The sequence below is a fragment of the Chrysochloris asiatica genome, unplaced genomic scaffold (assembly GCF_000296735.1).
Source record: "Chrysochloris asiatica unplaced genomic scaffold, ChrAsi1.0 scaffold00116, whole genome shotgun sequence".
In the NCBI taxonomy this organism is placed as follows: Eukaryota; Metazoa; Chordata; class Mammalia; order Afrosoricida; family Chrysochloridae; genus Chrysochloris; species Chrysochloris asiatica.
In genome coordinates, this window is record NW_006408634.1 from 8,983,723 (window position 1) to 9,004,204 (window position 20,482).

Genomic DNA, 20,482 nt, shown 5'->3' on the forward strand with positions numbered 1-20,482 from the left:
CGGTTCCAACTCGATGGCACCTGACAACAACAACAACAACAATATTACTGTAGTCATTTCAACGTTGTACTATGTTTATTGTGCGCACAATATGTCTTTTCTTGTTCTTTTATGTTCAACCTATATTTGAACTGCAAGGTTGATGGTTCAAATTCAATAGCCACTCCTCAGAAACCCTACATAGGGTCTCTGTGAGTTGAAACTGGCTCCATGGCACTAAATTTACAACAAGATTTGTATCTTTGAGTCTATGTTGTCTCTTGCAGATGAGTATTAGTTGGCTCTTTTTGTTAAAACCCAATCTGACAGGCATTGTTTTTTTTTATTCTATTGTTTAATCAATATGGTTGGGTTTATAGCTGCCATTTTGCTTTTTGGTTTTTATGTGTTGTATCTTTATTTCCCCTCTGTCCCTTCCACTGTCTTTTGCGTTAATTATTTTCTTTTAAAGAATGATCTTTTTTTCTAATTTTGATTCTTTTAATTATCTTTTCACTATTTTTTCATTCTTCTTAATGGTTGCTTTAGAGTTGACAGTTTAAAATACATCTTTAAAATCTATTGCAGATTTGTATTAACTGTTAGATCCCATTGGTTTTATATTTCAATGAGCTGTAGGAACATTACACAGCCACCATCTGTCTGTCAGTGAAAACTTTCATGTTGCTATGATGCAGAACAGGTTCAGCAGAGCTTCCAGACTAAGGCACTAGGAAGAAAGGCCTGGTCATCTACTTACAAAAAATTAGCCAGTGGATCGCTACAGTCCAGTCCTGTTGTACATGTGGTCATTATGAGTTGGGGTTGGGGTCCGACTCAATGACAGTTAGCAAAAACAAAACATTACGCCTTATTTAGCTCTATACTCTCCTCCCCTTGTTGGTGTTATTGTTGTACACATTGCAGTCTCATTACACATCTAAGTCTGTCAACAACTGATGTTGAGACACTCACTCATCTATGCCAAAACATGTGGAAGACTTGGCCAACTGATTGGAAGAGATCCATATTTGTTCCCATTTCAAAGAGAGGCAACCTAACAGAGTGCAGAAATCATTGGACAATATCACTAATATCACAGGCAAGTAAAATTTTGCTCAAGACAATTGAAAAATAGCTGTAACAGTACATTGACAGGGAACTGCTAGAGGTTCAAGCTGAATCCAGATGGGGCCGTGGAACGAGGGATGGCATCGCTGATGTCCAGTGGATCTTGGCTGAAAGCAGAGAATACTGGAACGATGTTTGCCTGTACTTCATTCACAATGCAGAGGCTTTCGATTGTGTTGACCACAATAAGCTATGGACAACATTGAGGAGAATGAACATTCCGGAACACTTAATTGTGCTCATGAGGAACCTGTACATAGAGCAAAGAGGCAGTCATTCGAACAGAACAAGGGGACACTGAATGGTTTAAAATCAGGAAAGGTGTGTGTCAGGGTTGCATTTTTTCTTCATACTTATTCAGTCTGTATGCTGAGCAAATAATCTGAGAAGCTGTATTATATGAAGAATAACATTTGCATCAGGATTGGAAGAAGACTCATTAACATCGTTCAATATGCAGATGATGCAACCTTGCTTGTTAAAATCTAAGAGAACTTAAAATCCTTAACTGATGAAGAACAAAGACCACAGCTTTCAATATGGTTTACTCCTCAGTGTAAAGAAAACAAAAATCCTCATCACTGGACTAATGAATAACATTATGATAAATGGAGAAAAGATTGAAGTTGTCTAAGACTTGGTTTTGCTTGGATCCACTAACAACATTAATACAAGCAGCAGTCAAGACATCAAACGACATACTGCATTAGGCAAATCTGCTACACAAGACCTCTTTGAAGTGTTGAAGAGCAAAGATGTCAGTTTGAGGACTAAGGTGCGCCTGACCCAAGGCTTGGTATTTTGAATAGTCTTATATGCATGTGAAAGTCGAACAATGAATAAGGGAGACCTTAGAAGAATTGGTGAATTTGAGTTATGGTGTTGCAGGAGAATATTAAAAGTACCATGGGCTGCTAAAAAAACAAACAGGTCTGTGTTAGAAGTACAGCAGGAATGCTCCTTAGAAGCCAGGATGGTGAGACTTCGTCTTTCATATTTCGGACATTTTATCAAGAAGAATCAGTCCCTGGAGAACGACATCATGCTTAGTAAAGTATGTTGTTGTTGTTGTTAAGTGCCGTGCCGTTGAGTCTGTTCCGACCCATAGCAACCCTGTATAGGGTTTCTGAGGGGCTTCTGGTGAGCTTGAACCGACTTTGCAGTCTGGCGGATTAACCCACAGCACCACACCAGGACTCCTAGTAAAGTATAGAGTCATCAAAAAAAGAGGAAGACTCCCTAACAAGATGGATTGACACTGGCAGCAACAATGAACTCAAACGTAACAATGATGTTGAGGATGCGCAGGACCTGCCAGTGTTTCATGCTATTGTGCATAGGTTGCTGTGAGTCAGCACTGACTCAACAGCACCTAACAACGTAACAGCAACACATTGCAGCTGTATGTATATTAGAAGCCCAACTGTGCATTGTTGCAATTGTTGTTGTTGCTGTGACTCCCTGTGTTTAGTTAGATTTCCCCTCAGAGTAACTCCATGTGATAGCATAAAATTGTCCCCTAAACAGCCTATGGGGCAATCTTGCTAGGCTATAATTATCAAGTTCTTGGAGACCCTGTCCAGGTTCGCTATGAGTTGGAACTGACTTGATGACATTTAACAACAATGACAAATCTTTGTAGACGCAGATCGCCAGGTCTTTTCTCTTGTCGTTCACCACCAACCTTTCAGTTAACAGCTGATTGCTTTACTGTTGTGCCACCAGGGACCCTTGTTATAATCAATACTTCATGTAATTCTCTTATTTCAAAAAGCAGATAGAATAAAGGAAAGCAGTCATGCTCATATTTATGTTGTTGGGAAGTCAGTTCTGATTTATGTATTCATTTGGTGGTGGTGTTAAGTGACTTTGAGTCTGTTCCAACTCATAATGACCTTGTATAGGGTTTCCAAGAAGCGCTTGGTGAGTTTGAACCGCTGACCTTGTGGTTCAAACCGACCTTGCAATCCAAATGTTATCCCACAATGCCATACCATGTATTGATGATGGTGGTGGTGGTGTGCCATGGAGTTGGTTCTGACTCATAGCAACCCTGTATACAGTTTCTGAGGCTATAAATCTTTACAGGAGCAGAAAGCCTTATCTTTCTCTCATGGAACCTCTGGAAGCTTCAAACTGCTTGACCTTGAGGTTAGCAGCCCAACTCATAACCACTAAGCTGCCAGAGCTCCTTCCATATATTGATGTTGTTGTTTTTATGTGCTGTGGAGTTGGTTCCAACTTATAGCGACCCTACACAGGGTTTCCGAGGCTGTAGATCTTCACAGAAGCAGAAAGCCTCATCTTTCTAATGCAGAACAGCTGGTACTTTCGAACTGCTGACCTTGTGGCTCGCAGCCTGGTTTGTAACCACCACGCTCCCAGAGCTCCTTCCATGTATTGATAAAGGTTGTTATATCAATCTTCTTATTTACCATTTTTTGTTTTCTCAATCCTTTGTTCCTCTGGATTCAAGTTACCATCTGGTGTTACTTCTTTACTCCAATACAGTTTTATCCCCATTTGTCTCTTTTGTGTTGTTTCTGTCAAATACATTACATTTCTATGTACGTTTCATATATATAAAACAATAGGTTTCTGAATGATTTAAGAGAAGAAATATATTATCTTTTGTAATTACCTATGTAATTAATTTCACCAGCACTCTGGGTTTTTTTCCACTTTGCATTTTGAAACACTTCGCCTTATTGAGCTGTAACTCACATGCTCTGTGACCCATTCATTTAGAGTACACTTCAGAGTGGGACAGCCTCCACCATGACGATCAATTTTAGTACATTTTCATCACCCCAAAACAAAATCCCCAATGCTCATTCCTGCCATCTCCCGCTCTAGCCACTAGTCTGCTCCCTATTTCTATGGCTTTGTCTGTTTCCAGTATTTTGTGTAGGTGGAATGACAAAATATGTGGCCCTTTGTGACTGGTTTCTTAGTGTAACGCCTTCAAGGTTCATTTGCATTGTAGCATGTGTCAATATTTCATTCAATTTTATTGCCAAATAATTTCATATATTTTATGTTTCTTATAAGGTAGGTCTTCTAGCAACATATTTTCTAAAATTGTGTTTACCTGGGAATGTCTTTTTTTAACCCTCATTTTTGAAAAATAGTTTGTTGAATGTAAGATTCTTGGTTGACAGTGTTCACCTTCAGCACTTGAAATAGGCCATCTCACTGCCTCGTTTTTTCTGTTGAGAAGGCAACTGTCAATCTTATTGGCCTTCCCTTTGGCACTGCAGGATAAGCAGTGGACAGCTAACCTCAAGATCTGTGGTTCAAACCCACCAGCAGCTCAATGGGAGGAACATCAAACACTGTTGCTTTGTGTGTATACCTATTCTTGACTTTTTATAAAAGTGAAACAATGTAATATTTGTCCTTTTGTAACTGACTCCTTTCACCCAGATTCATCCCCAGTCTGGAGATGCTTTATTCTCTGGTAAAACCTTTTGATGGGTGTAAGTATTCCATTTAAAATTTTGAGAAGCATTCAGCTATTATTGCTTCTAATATTTTTTCTATCCTTTACTTTCTCTTCTCGTTCCTTGCCTGCACATACCTGGATTAGAACACTCGGGGTAGAACTTCCATGTTCTGGAGCTGAGGGTCAGGGAGTAGGCCCTGACTCATACACAGTGGATGACAGGGTCTTTTAAATCACAAGGAGGGGTAGGGGGCTTCTGAAACACATAGACACTCTTCTCACTGAGATCCACTTGATGTTTGTGAATGTGTGGTGGTGCCGGTTAATGCGCTAGACCACAAGGTCAGTGGTTCAAGCTCACTAGCTGCTCCTTAGAAACCCTATTATACAGGGTTGCTATGAGTCAGAACCAATTCACTGGCACTTAACAACATCAGCAGCAGTTTCTCTCTTTGCTATATGCCCTTAGGGCAGTTTCTAGAGATCTGAAATTTTCCTTTTTCATAGCTTTCACCAGTTCATTTGTTTTGGTGGGAAGAGGACCCACTGTGCTCTCCACTCTGAGCTTCAGGAGCGCCCTACCCCTCCTCGTGATTTGTAAAGACCTTGTCATCCGCTGTGGCCCATATGGCAGGCACAAGGGCTTGTAGATCTCTGCAAGCCAGTCTCCGGGTTGAATCTTCTTTTTGGATGTTTTCTAGATCCAGCGGATGGCTCTTTGGGCATCTGTGTGGTGAAGGATGACACCAAGATCAGCATTGAACCGTGAGTGGAACAGACTTAGATTCCAAAGGGTCCTCCAAATTGATGTGATTTCGGCCCCCTTAGATTCCAGTGTCCGTTTTTCCCAGGGGCCCCTCGGTAGCAGAGCAGCAGGAGGTTTCTCTGGGTATCTGCAGGGAGATCCCACAGTATTCCTTCTGTCCAGAGATACCATGAGTGGTGGGGACACAACACCCCAGACACTGGGATTCTAGGAGAATTGGCCATGGCTTTTTGTGAGACTGGTGAGAACCTAGAGAATATAGCCCAACAAGTGTAGCCTTGGATACAGAATGTGCCCGATATTAGCAGCTGCTTCCCCTGCACTGGGCACCAGCAGAGATGCCCGAAGGAAGTGCCCCTGAGAGCTTTCTGAAATGCCTGTGTGTGTCTGTCAGTGGCGTGGCATGCCCGGAGCATCTGAACTGCCCCACAGAACAGGCACACACAGCACCCAGTCTTCTTTTTCTAAATAATGTTTTATTGTGTTTTGTGTGAAGGTTTACACAGCGGTTTAGCCTCCCATTCAGCAATTTCTATACAAGATTCTCAGTGACATTGGTTTTTTTCTTCACAATGCATGAATGTTTTCAATATTTGCATTCTGGTTGTCCATTTCCACTCATCTAGTTTCCCTGTTCCCTTATGCTCTCATCTTTGTTTAAAAGTAATTGTTGACCGTTTGGTGCCTATAAGCGATTTTTTAAAAGTTGCACAGTACTAATGGGTGATATTAATTTTTTTTAATTTATTTTTTTGAGCCAATGTGTTATTTAGCTACAAGGTAATCTCAGGGGTTAGTTTAGTTCAAGGTTTTAAGAGTATCTCAGGGCAATAGTCTCAGGAAATTCTCCAGTCTCAACTGGTCCAGTAAGTCTGGTGTCTTTCTTTATTTTTAGGAATTTGAGGTTCTCTTCTACATTTTTCTTCCATTCTATCTGATTTCAGGTTTTGTGGCTCTGATTAGAATGGTGGGTAGTGATAGGCAAGCATCATCTAGTTCCTCTGGTCTCAGAATGGTGGGTAAGTGGTAGGTGGGCATCATCTAGATCTTCTGGTCTCAGAGTAGATGAGGCTGTGGTTTGTGAAGCTCATTTGTCCTACAGATTAGAGTCTTCTCTGAGAGAGCACCCCATGTTACTCCCAGTCTGAGTCACATTGGTGTCTCCTTCATGTCTGTGTGTGGCCACATTGCAGACACATCAACATAGGAAGCAGATTTCAGGCTGAGATCCCGGACCTCCAGGAGAGGTCTCTGGCCAATACCGATGAACGCATAGCTGCTCTGGTCTGGAAGCCGTGGGGAGATGTGATGACCAACCCGGAAACACAGGACCGAGGTAGCTGAGGCTCGGGGCTCAAATTCCCACCTCCCAGAGAGTTTTCCTCCTGCTTTTCTCCTTGACCAAGAAGCAATGTCCCCTGGAGACCTTGGCCCTGGCCCAGTGTTGCTTCTTTCATGCAGCATTCCCCTGCCCCTGCTCCTCCCCTATCAGGACAGCCAGTCCATGTCCAGAGCAGGCGACAGGAACCCCTTTCTCTTTGTCCTCTCTTTCCTCAGCCTGCCTCACCTGTGATGTGAGCAGGTGGAAAGAGGTCCACCTGAGAGAGCGTGCAGTTGAAATCCACCCAGAGGCGCCCAAGAAGAGAGACTTGGCAATCTGCTTCTAAAAACCAGCCCTTGGAAACCCTGTGGAGTGTAGTTCCACTCTGACACACATGGGGGTGCTATGCACCAGACTTGACTGGCTGGCAACTGTTTTTTTGTTGTTTTGCTTTTAATGAATGAGAATTAGAAAGGAACATAAACATGGGGGGAAGTACATGTGAGAGGGCTTCCAAAAGCTCGTGGGCAAATGGAATTAAAATATAATGGAATTTGTCTGTGAACTTTTGAAGCCCCCTCAGATGCTTCACCAAGCCTGTACAAATAGAGGGATGGGGGGAGTGAAACAGTGCCAGAGAGAGCAAATAGTGAATGAGATGTAAGAAGGAGCAAATACAACAGTATGTAAATAATGTTGTTGTTGTTAAGTACCATAGAGTCAGTTCGGACTCATAGCAACCCTGTATAGGGTTTCCAAGGAGCAGCTGGTGGGTTTGAATTGCTGACCTAGGGGTTTGCAGTTCAGTGCTGATTCTACAGTGCCACACCATAATAAATGGGTTTAATGAACTTATTTAAAGACACTCTAGCTAGCGTAGTGGGTATGCGTTGGGCTGTTAGCCGCAAGGTCAGCAGTTCAAATCCCCCACAGTTCTGCGGAAGGAAGATGAAGCTTTCTCCTCCTGCAAGATTTACAGAAACCCTATACAGGGTCAGTATGAGTTGAAACTGCCTTGCAGTGCATAAGCAGCAGCAGCAGCGCTCTCGAAGTGTGTATAAGCTTATAGCTAAAACCACGGAGTTGTGAAATAAACTGTAGAGGAGTAGAGTCAATATCGGAATCCCAGACCCATCACATTTGGGTTGATTCTGACTCAGAATGACGTTAGAGGACAGAGTAGACCTGCCCCAGGGGGTGGCCAAGCCTGTCATCTTTTAGGAAGCAGACTGCCACATCTTTCTACCACAGAGCAGCTAGTGGGTTTGATTAGCAGCTGAGTACTTCACCACCATGCCACCAGGGTCTCCGACTGGAGTCCCAAAACAAAACAAAAAACCCCAAATCCACTGCCATTGAATTGATTCCAAATCATAGTGACTCTATAGGGTGACTCTCTATACGATTCCTAAGACTGGAAATCTGTATTGGAGCAGACAGTCTCATCTTTTCCCATGGAGTTGCTGGTGGTTTTGAACCGCTAACCTTATGGTTAGCAGGTCAATGCCTAACCAACAGCGCCCCCAACCCAAATCAAACCAAACCAAACCCAGTTCACCACTGTAGAGTCGATTCCAACTCATAGCAACCCTGTATGAGGGTTTCTGAGATTGTAGGCCTTTACAGGAGAAGCAGTGGGTTTGTACTGCTTACCTTGTGATTAGCAACCCAGTGCTTAGCCCTCAGCACCACCATGGTTCCACAGGAGTCACATGGTGGTACAAATGGTTAAAAATCAGTCTTCTTCTTGTTAAGTGCCATGGAGTTGGTTCCAACTCAGAGCAACCCTGTATAGGATTTCCAAGGGAGCAGCTGGTATGTTTGAACTACCAATTTTGTGGTTCACAGTCTAGTGCTTATCCTGTAGTACCACACCAGGCGTCCAAAAATCAGTCTTAGGGGGGCAAAAAAACTCAGCACTGGAAGACCCTATGGAGTACATTTCCACTTTGCCACACATGTGAGTGCCTGGAGCTGGAGCTGGAGCTGACGGGATGGCAGTGGGCTTTCTGGGGGCTGTCTGGGGAGGTCTCCTTCTCTTTATCACACTTGCTGACTCCTTTACGTGTCCTCTTTCTCCCACCTGGCTGGGGTGGCTTCCTTGTCTTCATGGGCACAGTGACAGAGCTCTGCAACGTGGCTTGCTCCAGCGTGATGCCAGGAGGCGGTACCAACCTGGAACTGGCACTGCACTGTCTGCATGAAGCCCAGGGCAATGTCCAGGTGAGGCCTGGGGGGGTCTGGGGGTGTCAGTTACTGAAGATTAAAGAGCAGCATCACCCAGCCTTCTCCCTGATGGCCTCAGGCAGCGTAATCAGCAAGTCTTTATTGGGTCCCTCTGTATGCCCTAAGGAGTCCTGGTGGCACTGTAGGTTAAACACTGAACTGCTAACCACAAGGTCGACAGTTCAAACCCACCAGCCACTCCACAGGAGATAGATGGGGCAGTCGGCTTCCATAGAGATGACAGCCTCAGAAAGCCGATGGGCCGTTCTGCTCCATCCTATAGGGTCACGATGCGTTGGAATCAACTCCACAACATGTGGTTTGGTTTGTTCTAGTTGGTGTTTGTCCAGAAGAGCCCGGGCAGGGCAGTGGTTAAGTGCTCAGCGTGAACCAAAAGCTCGGCAGTCTGACTCCACCAGCCCCTCCTCAGGAGAAAGGTGTGGCGATCTGCCTCTGCAAAAGTTCCCAACCCAAACCTAACCCAGTGCTGTAACGTTGATTCTGACTCATAGTGCCCCTCTAGGACAGGGCAGAACTTCCCCATAGGGTTCCTGAGGCGATACATCTTTATGGAAGCAGACTGCCATGCCTTTCTTCCACAGAGCAGCTGGTGGTTTCAAACACCTGACCTTTCTGTTAGCAACCAAGTGGTTTGACCACTGTGCCACCAACCTTGGAAGCCCTACGGGGCAATTCTCTTCTGTCCTATATAGTCATTAATGAGTCAGAATCAACTTGACAGCAACAGGTATAGTTCTGGCTTATATGAGTGACCTATAAGCTAATCGGCCCTGGGGGGCAGGGCCAACTTCAGAGGCAGCGGCCACCCTGTGCTGTGCTCCGTTTTAATGCTATGCTGAGGTTCTTAATAACGTTTAAACAAGAAGATTCCACATTATCATTTTGCAGTGATGTAGCTAGTCCCAACTGGAGTTAACACTGGTGAACAAGAGAAAACCCCTGCTCTTGTCAGCCTTCCATTGTCAAAGGGAGTTAGAATAGGACAAAGTAAAAGCCTCACCCTACAGTAGCAGATGCTGGTCCATGCTGTAAAGAAGCTTAGTGGAACAACACAGACAAGAGCAGTCGGATGAGAGCAGGAGTCTGCACCAGGATGAATCCTCGCCAGTTCCCTCATCGAGAAGGTCTTGATATGAAAAAAAAAAGTAGGCTGGACTCACCGTATGCTTAGTGATGGAGTCAGTTTATAAGTAACAAGTAGTTTGCAGACTGCTGGCTGGCCGTGGACCACACTTTGAGTAGCTGTGGATTAGAGAGTGACTTAGGGAAGGCTTTAAAGTGTGTTGTTGTTAAGTGCCATCCAGTTGGTTCTGACTCATAGCAACACTGTCTAGGGTTTACAAGGAGAGGCTGGTGGGTTTGAACTGCCGACCATGTGGTTAGCAGTCCAGTCCTTATTCTATAGTGCCATACCAGGACTCCATAAAAGTACAAGGGGAGCTTCAAACAGTTCCTGGAAAAATGGAATGAAAAGATAACAGAATTTCTCCAGAAGATTTTTGAAGCCCCCTTGGGTTATTCAAATGAATGAAAACATGAAGATCACCAATCCTCCATTGCCCTGCTGTCCCCTTCCATCTTCCCCCACCCCCACCCCCACCCCGACCCCAAGTAAGTCACCTATTCCTCTTGTTCTAGCTTGCCCTGGAGACACTCCTGCTCAGAGGCCCCCAGAAGTCCCGGACGCATCCACTAGCTGACTACCGTTACACAGGTAACTGGGCCAAGGCTGCCGGGAGCGCATCAACTGTGCTGGCATCCTTAGCCTGGGCTCTGGAGCCCCCCTCACTTGCCTTTCCTGCAGGGCCTGTCCTCCTGGGTGCCTCAATGGGCTCTGTTTTCTTTTATGTGGACCCTACTTTTCTCCTTTCCCTAGCGAGTTCCCTCAAGCACTCCACACAGTCAGGTCAGGGAGATGGAGCAGGGAAGAGGCTCAGAGTTGAGAACACCAGCTCTGGACTCGGACGACTTAGGGCCCCCACTTGCCCTTGGCAAGTCCTTAACCAGTGGAAGCCTTGGTTGCCCAGTATGTGGAGTGGGGATAGTCATGTTTTCTACCTTGAATGGTTTTTGTGAGGGTTGTATGAGATAAAGAAATCCCCTAAGAGGTACAAATGGTTCATGTGCTCAACTGCTAACTGAAAGCCTGGAGGTTGGAGTCCACGCAGGGCTACCTCAGAAGAACGGCCTGACACTCTAATTCCAAGTAATCAACCATTGTGGCCCTTCTGGGTCACAGTTCTACTCTGACACATACAGGGTTGCCATGAGCTGCAGTCATTGGTCGTAGACGCTAAAGCAAGTAAGGGGCATGGCAGGGTGCTGGCTACAGCAGACTGTGCTCAGTGAACAGCTGCTTTAGTGTGGAGGGTGGTCTGGTCGCCACTCAGCAACGTCCCTTCCCCGGGCTGTGTTCTCTGACAGGTTCAGACATCTGGACCCCCATGGAGAAGAGACTCTTTAAGAAGGCATTCTGTGCCCACAAGAAGGACTTTTACATGATACACAAGACGGTAAGGTGGCTGAAGGCTGGTGTAGACTCAGCCTCGCCTCACAGAACAGAGATGAGCTGGAGCTGAAGGGTGGGCCCAGAGCTTGGCCCTCAGTCCCCACAACTCCACTTCTGCCTGCCTGGGCGATGCTTGACTCATAATTGTAAACAGTTAATCATTTTAACAAGCCCTTGTTATGAACAATTCCACACCATCCAGAAATGCATGACATGCTTCAGGTAAAATCTACAGGCCCTTACTGTCAGCAGCTTGGTGACTACGTACAGGTGTTTCTCTGCTCCTGTAGAGCTGATACCCAGATTTGCAGGCCCAAAGGGAAGGAGCTCATACTCTCCATAGTGTCCTACAGCTTGGCAGTGTTTTCTTTTAACTTGACGTACACAAAGGTATGGTAATGTTGGCTACATGTTGATGTGTGTTCCCACCTGTGAAACCCTCACCACCATCAAGATAATGAACAAGCCCTCAGCCCTCCTGTTTCCCCCTGTCTCCAGGTGCCCGCTGGTGTACTGTCTGTCACTCAAAATTAGCGTGGAGTTTCTGGCGTTGTCCTTATCTGTCTGGCCTCCTTCCTTTAGCTGAAAGTTTTGAGATTCACCCACGCAGCTGTGTACATCACCTGTCCAGTTCATCCCTTTTTATTGCTGAGTAGGACTCCACGATAAACACTGGACTGTGAACCACAAGGTTTGCAATTCAAACCCACCAACCACTCTGTGGAAGAAAGATGAAGCTTTCTGCTCCTGCAAAAATTTAAAGTCTCGGTTGTTATGAGTCGAAACTGGGATGGCACTTAACAACAACAGGACTCCACTGGATTAGGAGCCCTGGTAGTGCAGTTGTTAAGCGCCTGACTGCTAACGGAAAGGCTGGTGGTTCAAACACTCCAGCTTCTCCACAGGAGAGAGATGTGATTTTCACACGGTGTCTCCATAAGGTCTTACAGCTTTGGAAACGCGCTAGGACAGCTGTGCTCTGTAGGGTCACTGTGAGTCAGTTGATGGACGGCACTGGGTTTGTCCATTGTACGGCTGTGCCAGAGTCTGTTTAACCATTCATTTTGTTGTTGCCACATGAATGTCTTCAGTTTTTTTAAAATGTTTTATTGTGAATTATGTGATAGTTTACATGGGAGAACATTCATCCTATCGTATATCGTTTCATTGCCATGTGTTTAACCATGCATTTGTTGCTGGAAGTTTTCAGTTGCTGATGGATGTTATGGATTGAATTGTGTCCCCCAAAAGTCTATACTGTAAATCCTAATCTGTATGCCTGTGGTTATAATTCCATTTGGGAATGGATTGTCTTTGTTATGTCAATGTGACCGGATTTCTATTGGGTATGTTTTAAATTAGTCTTTTTTTTTTTTTGAGATATAAAGGAGATTTAACAAGCATTCAAGAAGCAGAGCTAGGGGAAGAGAGATGTCAAACTACTTGACAATTGCCCAGGGCAGAAGCTTAAAAGGACTTTCCTCCACTGAGAAAGACAGAAAGCCTTGACCTAGAGTCAGCACCCTGAATTCAAACTTCTAGCCTCCTAAACTGCAAGGAAATAAATTTGTTTGTTAAATGCACCTATTTATGATATTTCTGTTGGAGCGGCACTAGGTAACTAAAGGCAGAAGTTGGTGCCACTAGAGTGGGGTGTTGCTCTATCAAATACCTAAACTGCACAGATGGGTTTGGGATTAGGTAATGGGTGGAGGCTTATAGGAGTGCAGGGCTGGACATTGTTTTGTTCTGTTGTGCATGGGGTTCCTGTGAGTCAGAACTGACCTGACAGCACCTAACAACAACATCTCAATGTAAGGAAAACACAAATCCTCACCACTGGACTAGTAAACACCATTCTTATCAACGGAGAAAAGATTGACATTGTCACGGACTTCATTCTTCTTGGATCAACTATCAACATTCACAGAAGCAGCAGTCAAGAAATCAAATGACGTATTGCGTTAGGCAAATCTGCTGCACAAGACCTTTTAAAAGTGTTGAAGAGCAAAGATGTCAGCTTGAGGACTAAGGTGCACCTGACCCAAGCCATGGTATTTTCAATAACGTCATATATATGAGAAAGCTGGTCAGTGAAAAGGAAGACCGGAGAAGAATTGACGCTTTTGAGTTTATGGTGTTGGAGGAGAATATTGAAAGTGCCATGGGCTGCCAAAAGAACCAATAGATCCATTTTGGAAGAAGTGCAGCCAGAGTGCTCCCTGGAGGCCAGAATGGCCAAACTTCGTCTCTCATACTTTGGACATATTGTCAGGAGGGACCAGTCACTGGAGAAGGATCTCATGTTTGGTAAGGTGGAGGGTCAGAGAAAAAGGAAGATCCCAATGAGATGGATTGGCCAAGGGGCAGCATCGATGGACTCAAGCGTGGCAACAACAGTGACGTTGGCCCAGGATTGGACAGTGTTTCGTTCTGCTGTGCATAAGGTCACTATGAGTAGGTACCGAGTTGATGGCACCTAACAACAACAACAACAGCAAAAATAGTAAAAGCCTAGACTGCCTTGAAGAAACGGTGGGTAGAATTATGGAATTCAAAGGCATTTTGATGAGGGCTCTCCAGGAAGTAAGGAGAGCTATAGAGAAAGCCCTGTCATCTTATAGGATACATTTGGAGCCAGCAACAGACTATTGGTAGAAATGTGGCTGTTAAATGTACTTCTGGTGAAGATTTAAAAGATAATGAGTACATGTGATTCAACAGTGGATAAAGGGTGATGCTTTGTATGTAGTAGCAAAGGACTTACATGAATTATGTTCAGATGCTTGCTAGAACATAGGAGTTGTAAGTGATGAACTTGGATATATGGCTAAAGAGAATTCTAAGCAAGATATCAAAGGGGCTGTGTGGTTTGTCCTTGCTATTTATAGTAAAATGAGAGGAAAGATATGGACTTTAAAATGAACCATATGCAATAAAACCAGAACTTTTTTTGTGACTATATAATCTTTTGTTAAAGAGATTAAGCCTATAACTGGATCAAATCAACTACCAGAACAGAAAATCCATCAGCTTAGACTAAAGGGGACAGAGAAGGAATGAAAGAAAAGGTCACTGTCTGCCTCTTGGAATTCTATAGGCAGGAAATAGACTAAAGGAGCTATATCTATAGTCCTCCAAGAAAAGAAAAGGGCCATCCCTGGAGCATCTTGGCGATCAGAAGAACTGGTGGAAGGAGCATTGGAAGCAAAGCTGCTTTGGTCTGGATGGAACCAAGGCTTCAGGGGTCACAAGGGGTGGGGCCATGGCCTCTGGAATGTCAAAGGGTGAGATCACGGCCTCCTACTGGGCCCCACGGGGATGGGGTCACTACTTAGATGGAAAAGGAGACTGGGGCCATCCTAGAGTCTGGAGGGCAAGTCCATTGCTTAGATGGTCTCAGAGAACAGAAGATTATTTTCAGGATTGAGAACTGGTGTAAATTGTTCTGCTGGATGTTGGGTTTGCTTAGTATCCATTATCCCTGTTTTCGCTCCAATTTCTCATATTTTTAATGGAAATGTCTCCTTTGTGCCTGTCCCACCATTGTACTTTGGGAACAAATCATTTGCAGTCTGGATTTTATAGGTTTATAGATAAAGAGAAATTTTGTCCCAAGATGGAATATGCCTAACATCTTAGATTTATTGGATTTAGATGATTCTGTAGTTGGGTTTTAGAATTGGAATTGATTAAGGCTTTGGAGATGTTGTAATGGTGTGATGGGTTTTGTATGAGACTAAGGACATGAATTTTGGAAAACCAAAGGGTAGAATGTTAGGGATTGAATTACTTTTCCAAAAATTATTTATTGTCAATCCTAACCTCTGTGCCTGTGGCTATAATTCCTTTTGGGAATAGGTTGTCTTTGTTATGGTAATGACACAGGACTACAGTGTAGGGCGTGTTTTGAGTCAATTTCTTTTAAGATGTAAAAGAGATTAAGCAAACAAGGATTAGAGCCAGAGATGGGGGAAGAGAAATACCAAGTCACAGGAAGATCACCTGGGAGCAGAAGTATAGAAGAGATGAGGACATTCTCCAAGAGCCAAAACAAAGAAAGCCTTCTTCTGAATTTGGATATATGTACATATATCCTAAGATATATGTAAATAAAATTTTTGTTTGTTAGAGTTACCATATGTGGTATTCCTGTCATAACAGTACTGGATAACAAACACAATGGACATTTGGGTTGTTTCTAGGTTTTGGAATAAACGATGCTGGAGTCCCAGTGTGCCACTGTAGGTTAAACACTGTAGGACTGCCAACTGCAAGGTCGGACTTCAAACATACCAGCCGCTCCTTGGAGACACCCCATACAGGATTGCTATGAGTCTGAATTGACTAGATGTCCCTTAACAACAACAACATGAACATTAGTGTACATGTCAATATGGATAGGTTTTTTGGGGGGAGAGATACCTAAATGATATTTTATTGCATTTCTATATAGTGGCTAATGAGCTCGATAATCTTTTCATGTGCTTATTTGCTGTCTATAACGTCTTGTTTGCTGAGGTGTCTGTTCAGATTTCTTGCGTGGTTTTACTGGGATGTTTTGATTATTGGTGTATGCTTTGCAAATGTTTCTTCCTAGTTTGTGACTTGTCTTTTCAGTCTCTTGCCTGAAAGTTTCATTTAAAGAGCAGTTTTTAATTTTGAATGAAGTCCAATTTACTTATTTTCTTTATATTCATACTTTTAGTGTTGTATTTAAGCAAAGTGGCGATGCAGGTTAATACACTGGACTGCAAAGTTGGTTTGAACTGCAAGGTCGGTGGTTCAAGCTCAGCAGCCGCTCCTTGGTAACAACAACACCACACTGTGTATGGTACACTATTCAAAAGACAGCTGGCGTGGCTATATTTTTTTGCCTGACCCAAAGTCAACAAATATTTCCCCCTATGTTTTTTTCTAGACATTTGCATTTCATTTTGTATTACTTTTTGTATTATACATTTTGTATTATGCTTTGTTTTTGTATGTGGTGAATCTTCATATTTGTGGTGTGAGGCACGGATTGAAATTCCTTTTTTTTCCCTTTTTTGCCTGTGGAATTCAGTTGTTCCAGTACCTTTTGTTGAAAAGATAGCCTTTCTTCCAATGAAGGGCCTTTGCATGTTGGTCCATCTATTTTCGGAGTCTATTCCACTGATATACTTGCCTATTTTTAAGTGGCTATCACCATGTCTTGATTATTTGTAGACTTAAAATAAGCCTTGAAACCTGATATTAGTCCTTCAATTTTGTTGTCTGTTTTCAAAGCTTTGACTATTATAGACCTTTTGCATTTACCTGAGTTGCCAAATTAGCTTCATTTTCCATCAGTCACTGTCCTTTGGTGCCCAGTGCCCAGTGTCTTGCCCACTGTCTCCTGCATCTTGTCTGTTGTGGTTTTAAATGGGAGGATTCATCTGGTTCTTGTTGCTCCATCTTGGCCCAAAGCGGAAGTCCAACACTTAAATTTTTTTAATGAGGTGGTATTTTTTTAGACAGAGAATGTACTGCTTTGACTCCTAGTTGGGAACGCACATCTTTTAATTATAACTTATTAAAAGTGAAGACATAGCCTTGAGAAAGTATTTTCCGATGTGAGCTTAATAGCCAATTGAATGTCCTGAGAAAATTTCTTTCTAGTGCAAGTAGACTTTTTCCTTTTTTTATTATTATTTTATAGAAATTCTTTTCAGTGGGATTCATTCTTTGTCGTTGTTGTTAAGTGCCATCGAGTTGGTTCCAACTCACAGTGAACCTGTATAGGGTTTTTGAGGAGAGGCTGCTGAGTTGGACTGCCGCCTTTGCAGTTCAAACTGACTTTGCACTCCAGGGCTTATCCTACAGCGCCCCCCCAGGACTCCATGTGTAGAGTCCTTCCCTTAGGGGTGGTGGTTGTTGTTGATAAGTGCTCAGATAAGTGATCAGTTCTGACCCATTGCGACCCTGTATAGAGTTTCTAAGAAGCAGCTGGTAAGCTTGAACTGCTGACCTTTTGGTTCAAGCCAACCTTGTGTTCCTGTGCATTAATCCACAGTGCCACACCAGGACTATTTCTCTTAATGGAGGGAAGAGCAAATGGTGGGGTCAGAACACCTAGGATCCAACTGTGTCCTCTGAACCCCACCCCCCCAACGATGGTGGACCACCTTCCTTGCCAGCACTTTAGTGGCTCTCCTTAATTGTTGTGATGTCTGTGTCATGTCCCACCCAGCGAGGGTGTTGTAGTTTCATTCTTCCCAGTCGCTAAACCCAGAGCTGGGGCATGGTGTCCCAGTGAAGCATCCTTGTCTGTATATTGTGCCTTCATGTGCATCTTCCTATAGGGAAGGATTCATTCCTGGGGGTGGACTTGCTGCTCAGAGACTGTGCAAAATTCACATGTCTTTTTGTTTTGGGCTACGATGTGGCTTCACTTTGAACCTCCTCACTTTGTGATTTTTGAGTCCATTGTAGTAGGTGTATCTGTGTGTGTGTGTGGTGGCGGGGACCAAGTCCCAGTAGAGAGGTTTTCCAGAATGCCGTTCAAAGTGCCAAGTGGCTCAGTTGCATAATGGATTAAACATTGAGCTGCAAACCACAAACTTGGTTGGTAAATCCCACCAGCTGTTCCATGGAACCAAGATATGGCAGTCTGCTTCGGTAAAAATTGTTGTTAAATGCCATTGAGTTGGTTTTGACTCATCGCGACCCTGGATAGGGTTTTCAAGGAGCGACTGGTGAATTTGAACCACCAACCTTGAGGTTCAAACTGACCTTACAGTTGAGTGCTTATCCTACAGTGCTGCACTAGGACTCCTTGGTAAGGATTGTTGTTAAATGCTTTTGAGTTGGTTCTGACCCATAGTGACCCTGTATAGGGTTTCCAAGGAGCAGCTGGTGAGCTTGAACCACCGACCTTGCAGTTCAAACGGCTTTGCATTCTGACACATTTGCCCACAGAACCACACCCTACGGGACCATTCTACTTTGCCCTTTAGGGTCCCTATATGTCCAAATTAACTCGATGGCAGCAGGTTTGGGTTTTTGGTTTGGGACCCATTTTGCGGGCTGGTTATGTCTTCACAGTGACACTTCACAGCTCCTGGTGAGGTGCCTGCCAAGCTGGTCTGCATTTTCTTTCCTTAGATCCAGACAAAGACAGTCACCCAGTGTGTTGAGTATTATTACATCTGGAAAAAGATGATCAAGTTTGACTGTGGCCGAGCCCCAGGGCTTGAGAAGAGGGTCAAGAGGGAGCCAGAGGAGGTAGACAGGACAGAAGAGAAGGTAGGGGCTGTCTAGAGCCCAGCTCTGCTATGGCTCAAGGTTGGAGGGCTGGGGGTAGGGGGACACGTGTGCCCTCTGATCTCTGTGTCCCACATGAGAGTGGGAGGCCAGCACCTTAATGTTGCCTTTGTCCTCTCTACAGGTCACTTGCAGCCCTCGGGAGCGACCCAGCCACCGTCCGACTCCTGAGTTAAAGATAAAGACCAAGAGTTATAGGAGGGAGTCCATCCTCCACTCCAGCCCCAACACAGGCCCCAAGAGGACTCCTGAACCGCCAGGGAGTGTGGAGAGCCAGGGTGCCTTCCCATGCAGAGAGTGTGAGAGGTACCTACCACCCCGGGGTGCTCCTGCTGACCCCCAGCTTGCTTCCTTCCCACAGCCCCACACTGACGCTGACCTCTCTGGTGACTCCATAGGGTATTCGATAAGATCAAGAGTCGGAATGCCCACATGAAGCGACACCGGCTCCAGGACCACGTGGAGCCTATAGTCAGGGTGAAGTGGCCGGTGAAGCCCTTCCAGCTAAAGGAGGACGAAGAGGAGGAAGAGGAGATGGGGGCTGACATTGGCCCCCTGCAGTGGTGAGGCCAGGTGGCCAGCCCTATCTGGGAGATGCCCTTCTGCCCCCGGCTTCCCCCACAGCCAGCCCAGCTACCAAGTGTGTGGGGCGTCTGGAAGCTCCAGGTTGTGGGACTTGTACCATCTCCATCTGTATGGGCAGCAGAGGCCAGTTCTCCTTGTTCACCAGCTCTTCTCCTCCAGAACGGGGTGGGGAACCAGGAGGGAGGGAGAAAGTTAGACCTGCGCACTTGAGATGTAGCCTCGCCTCAGGTTGGGGCCTGGCTCTGTTTGTCAGGTGAGGCCAAGATGTGCAGAGTCCACAGGAAGCCCCTTCAGACTACTGCCTTGCTGGGCCTCTCTCATCAAGGGGTGGACACGCTCCACTCCCAATTTGCCCTTATCACCCAGTGACTTGTACATTGTTAGGTCGTCTTTTGGTTTTTTTTTTGTACGTGTCTTCTGGTAAATTTAATTAAATTGGGTTTTTGAGCAGCAGCTGGCTTCTGGTTTCCCTGGCCTTTGATCCCACACAAGGGCTTGAAGCCCTGGTATGTGCCAGGGTGACAGAGAAGAGAAAGATGAACCAGCCCTTAAGGAGTGGGTGACTTGGTGGAGGGGCTGGGCAGATTAATTCATACATTTATTTAGCAAGCATTTAGTAGACACCAGCATGGAATCCTGGTGTGGCACTGTGGCATAAGCACTGGACTACTAACTGCAAGGTCAGCAGTTCAACACACCAACTGCTCCTTGGAAGCCATATACAGCGGCCCTGTTAAGTGCTACACCAAGGAGCAGCTGGTGTAGCACTTAACAGCAAATCCCTACTGCTATTGAATCGATTCCAACACACAGCACTCGATAGGACAGGGAAGAACTGCTCCATTGGGTTCCCAAGGCTGTAAATCTTTTCAGAAGTAGAACTGCCTCATCTTTCTGCCTTGGAACTACTGGTGGCTTCAAACTGCTGACCTTCCAGTTATCATGTAACCACTGTACCCCCAGGATGAGCGGTACTAGTTGGGTGCTTTGTAGGACATCCCTGTATTAATACGACTTTGTCTCAGACTTTTCTCCTAATTAGACCTGGAGTTAGGAGTTTTGGGGAGGAAGACAACAGAGTAGAAGGACCATGTTCTCTCCATGCTATTCACACGACTATACCTGTTGATGTTGACCTGGTCACGTGGCTTAGGTAATACTTGTCAGGGCTCCACACTCATTAAGGTTACTCTTATATCTTTCCCTTTTCATATT

At 44.8% G+C, this 20,482-nt stretch overlaps 1 protein-coding gene across 1 annotated transcript in view; it reads left to right on the forward strand.

Annotated features, from left to right (window-relative positions):
* The window catches only part of ZNF541 (zinc finger protein 541), a 38,267-nt gene extending 19,018 nt beyond the window's left edge, over positions 1 to 19,249 (forward strand). Inside the window, exons 8-15 of the mRNA XM_006868232.1 lie at positions 5,257 to 5,320; positions 6,515 to 6,657; positions 8,762 to 8,865; positions 10,528 to 10,603; positions 11,314 to 11,402; positions 18,524 to 18,664; positions 18,807 to 18,988; positions 19,081 to 19,249. Of these exons, the coding sequence (XP_006868294.1) occupies positions 5,257 to 5,320; positions 6,515 to 6,657; positions 8,762 to 8,865; positions 10,528 to 10,603; positions 11,314 to 11,402; positions 18,524 to 18,664; positions 18,807 to 18,988; positions 19,081 to 19,249 (968 nt within the window). The remainder of the gene's footprint in view (positions 1 to 5,256; positions 5,321 to 6,514; positions 6,658 to 8,761; positions 8,866 to 10,527; positions 10,604 to 11,313; positions 11,403 to 18,523; positions 18,665 to 18,806; positions 18,989 to 19,080) is intronic.
* The last annotated feature ends 1,233 nt before the right edge of the window (positions 19,250 to 20,482 follow it).